This window comes from Centruroides sculpturatus, unplaced genomic scaffold, assembly GCF_000671375.1.
Source record: "Centruroides sculpturatus isolate CEXI.00-Female unplaced genomic scaffold, Cexi_2.0 scaffold5864, whole genome shotgun sequence".
NCBI lineage: Eukaryota > Metazoa > Arthropoda > Arachnida > Scorpiones > Buthidae > Centruroides > Centruroides sculpturatus.
The window spans coordinates 1-3803 of NW_019389953.1; the positions used below are offsets into that span (position 1 = coordinate 1).

Sequence of the window (3803 nt, forward strand, 5' to 3'; positions counted from 1 at the left end):
ATTTTATGCCAAATATTACAATAAAATTTTTACTGTAATGCAAAATGTCAGAAAAAAATTTATATAATTGGATACATTATACAACTTTTTAGTTTGATTACATTACTAAAAGTAATGTAATAAGTTGATAAATACTTTAAATTGATAAAAAGTCCTAGAATATAGCTTCCCACATATGATGATAAGACATTCATGAAGAATAAGGAGAAAATTTTAAAGGCTTTTGAATCGACAGAACCTATGAGAAAACACATGCTGATATATGACATTGGTCTTATTAAAAAAACTATTCTTATGTAGTTTGTTAAAACAGAAGCAAACTTTAATAACAGAATATTGTAAATGATACCTTTTTGATAAGTTGTTTTTGTCAATAAAATTTTTGAAAATTATTCAAATTTTCCTCTTATATATAAATTACTGTACTCTAATACAGTACAATAATTTAAACATGTATAAAAATGGTTACATTCTTGCAAATTTTCATTAGCTGAACAATTTCATTATTATTTTGTCTGTTGAAGTAAGATAGAAAGACAACACAAAAAGTATGACAAATTGTATATACAGTACTATATTTAATGACACTGCCAACAATTAAAATTTTCCAAAACCTCACTAACTCAACAACCCACAAAATTCGACATGTTTAGCTTTTCCAGTAAGGTGTCGAGTTATCAGGTTTTCCCTGTACACTATTACCTTTATGTACTATAATATAAATAATGCTGTTATAAAAAAAATTTTATTCAAATTCATTTAAATCATATTTATTAAAAGTATTTATTTATAATGTGTGTAAATAATGTTACAGAATCATAATATATATGATTTTATAAAATTACTTTTATAATTTACACTAAGTAAAAATTTTAAAGAATTTATAATTTTTCAGCTGTAACAGAAATGTTAATGGAACCTGGAAAAATTCCTGGTAGCAGTGGAACAAGAAATCTTAAAGATAATATTTCTGATTTAAGAGCACAAGTTGCTGCAAATCAAAAAGTAAGAAATTAATAATCAGAAGGTTTAGTAATAGAATGATATGCCAAATCATCATACTTTTTGAATCATTTTAAGAATATTTGAAAAATCATTAAAGTTGTATTTTGTTTTTGGCTTCTTTAGCAACAGCTCAAGTTGATGATGGAAGTCCAGTCCTGCTTAAAGAAAACTCATATCTAGAAATGTACTTAACATAATAATTGTATCTGATATTCATTAATGTAAAAATACCATATTTTTATTAAGTACAAATCAAATACGAAATTCTTACTGAGTACATCTGCAAAATTTTGAACAAAGAAAGATCACATTTTAACAATTTCCTACTTGTTTGACTTGATTTTTGGTAGTTTTTCCATAAAACTTAGTAAAACAAATATATAGAGGTTGCTTTTAACAAAACTCAAATTGTGACAATTTTTGCTGATACAAAGTATTTGTTACTGACAGCAGTACTGTCTGTAATCATCTGCTGGGACTTGTCATCTTGCTGCCACATTTGGACATTATACCTTGGCTTCCTGCAAAACATACTTCCAAAGCTCATAGACAATGTTTTCCTTGTCATGCACAGAGACATGCTGTTCCAGCACAATGATGCCCTGACACATTTCAGCATTGTGTGAGAACATCTGAACACCTTTAGAGCAGTGGACAGGAGGGGAAGAACCTGTTGTGTAGCTGGTGTAATTGCCCAACCTAATGACTTAACTTTTTCCTTTTATGACATGTCAAGAGGGACTTGACATCAGGAAAGATATGACTGTGCAAATAAATGATGCTTTATATCGAATCTGACACAAATCCAACTTGGTAGAAAAATATCTATCTCCTTCTGGAATCTTCAGAGAACAAGTTCCTGATCATAAACCATTTTCCTTGGTAAGATCTAACACTTCTCTGGACTAATTGCAGAGACAATGTTTAGCATGTTAACTGCTGCCTGTAATATGATACTTAGTTTATTTAGGGGCCTCGATGAAAAAATTGGATATTTAATATTTTATAATTTTAAATAAAGAGTGTTTATATAACAGTTAGTAGAGTGAAGTTCAGAAAAAAAAGAACATCTAACAGACATCGGATGTCCTATTTATTTTACAATCCGCTGTAATTACATCTGCTCATCTAATTAAATGTTTTTAAAGCATTTGCCAAGACATTTGCAGGTTAAAGTATATACATGTGTGATGCAGTAAACAATAAAGAGGGTTGAATTACATACTTTCTATATTTTCTTTTGCAATATTACTTACTTTAATAAAATAAAAGAATTAAACTAGTCTTTGATATGTTTCTTCTTCTTTTCTTAACTAATTACTATTAAAAAACACTATCAAATGTAAAGTTGTTTTTTATGAAAAAGACACCAATGACAATTTAGGGATCATCTAGACTATGGATAGGCAACCTTTTTCTATGTAAGGCCATATTTTGAAATTTTTGAAATGACGTGGGCTGCATACAGAGAAAAGAGAAGAAAAATGGGGTAAATCACAANTTTTTTAAATAACACAATAAACACAATAAAAATTTTATTTAAAAATGATAAGTTTTAACATCAAAATAATTTTAATTTTAGTTTTCAATAATAATATGATGATAAAGGATTATTATAGACTGCAAGATATTTTGTAAAATAAAAATTTTTAAATTATGTAAATGAACGTGATTATGATTTTTAAATGTAATTTTTTATAATATAGTATAATTATATTTTAAAATATAATTTTTGCAGATTTATATGTTTTAATGGCTTTATATTCACAGAACAATGCAGAAATTGCTGTTAGAAATATGCTGAAAGAAATTGGTAATAAAGTTTCATTCTCAGATAACTATGTAAATTTATGTGCTGAAGATTACATGGATGATGGAACAATGATTAAACTTCAGATTCAAATAGATAAAAATCAAGTAAATTTTCTACATGTGATGTATATATGTTGTTATCCTCTTTTTTTATTATATCTAAGATTACATATTATTAGGGAACTGCTATATTTGATTTTAATGATACTGGTTATGAAGTATATGGAAACTGTAATGCTCCAAAAGCTGTCACACTGTCTGCAATAATATACTGTTTACGCTGTATGGTTGGCTATGATGTTCCTCTAAATCAGGTAATTACAAAATACTTTTAATAAAAAAATAATTTTGTTCTTAAAATAATAACATAAATAAATGTATAGGGTTGTCTTGCACCTGTAAAAGTTATCATTCCAAAAGGATCAATATTGTCACCATCACAAGATGCAGCTATTGTAGGAGGAAATGTATTAACATCACAAAGAATTGTAGATGTGGTTTTCAAAGCTTTTAAATCTTGTGCAGCATCTCAGGTATTTACATTGTAATATTTAGCTAAATTTTTAAAAATTATTATATATGTATATTTTATTTAAATTTAAAAATTTATCTTTCATATCACAATATCGAATAACAATTAAAACATTGTTATTTGATATTGTGATATGATAGGTAAATATCAATAAAATATATTAAATGTTGCAAAGAAAAACTGTATAAAACCATTTCATATATTATTAATATAAAAATGAGTTAAGTATAGTCTAGCATAGGTGTATTCCAAGAGGGAAAGAGGGAGGTGTGTTTTCTCTTAACCTAAAAAATATAAAACTTTTTAGATTTAACTACTAAAAATATTTTATGTCCAAATCTATTCTTTATTTTCCCCTAATGGTAATATCTGGCAATGTCTCTGTGATGTAGAAACAATTAAGCTATAAGCCTTCACTTCTGATATTTTATTACCATATGTAAAAAAAATAATG

General features: G+C 26.6%; 1 protein-coding gene across 1 annotated transcript; it reads left to right on the top strand.

Annotated features, from left to right (window-relative positions):
* Nucleotides 1-822: 822 nt before the first annotated feature.
* Nucleotides 823-3350, top strand: LOC111617388 (5-oxoprolinase-like; the record flags this gene model as incomplete). The annotated part of the gene is made up of 5 exons (XM_023358686.1): nt 823-1005; nt 1103-1139; nt 2744-2922; nt 2997-3131; nt 3201-3350. Coding segments are annotated over exons 1-5 (600 nt in total), but the record flags the coding sequence as incomplete, so codon positions are not given.
* Between the last annotated feature and the right edge of the window lie 453 nt (nt 3351-3803).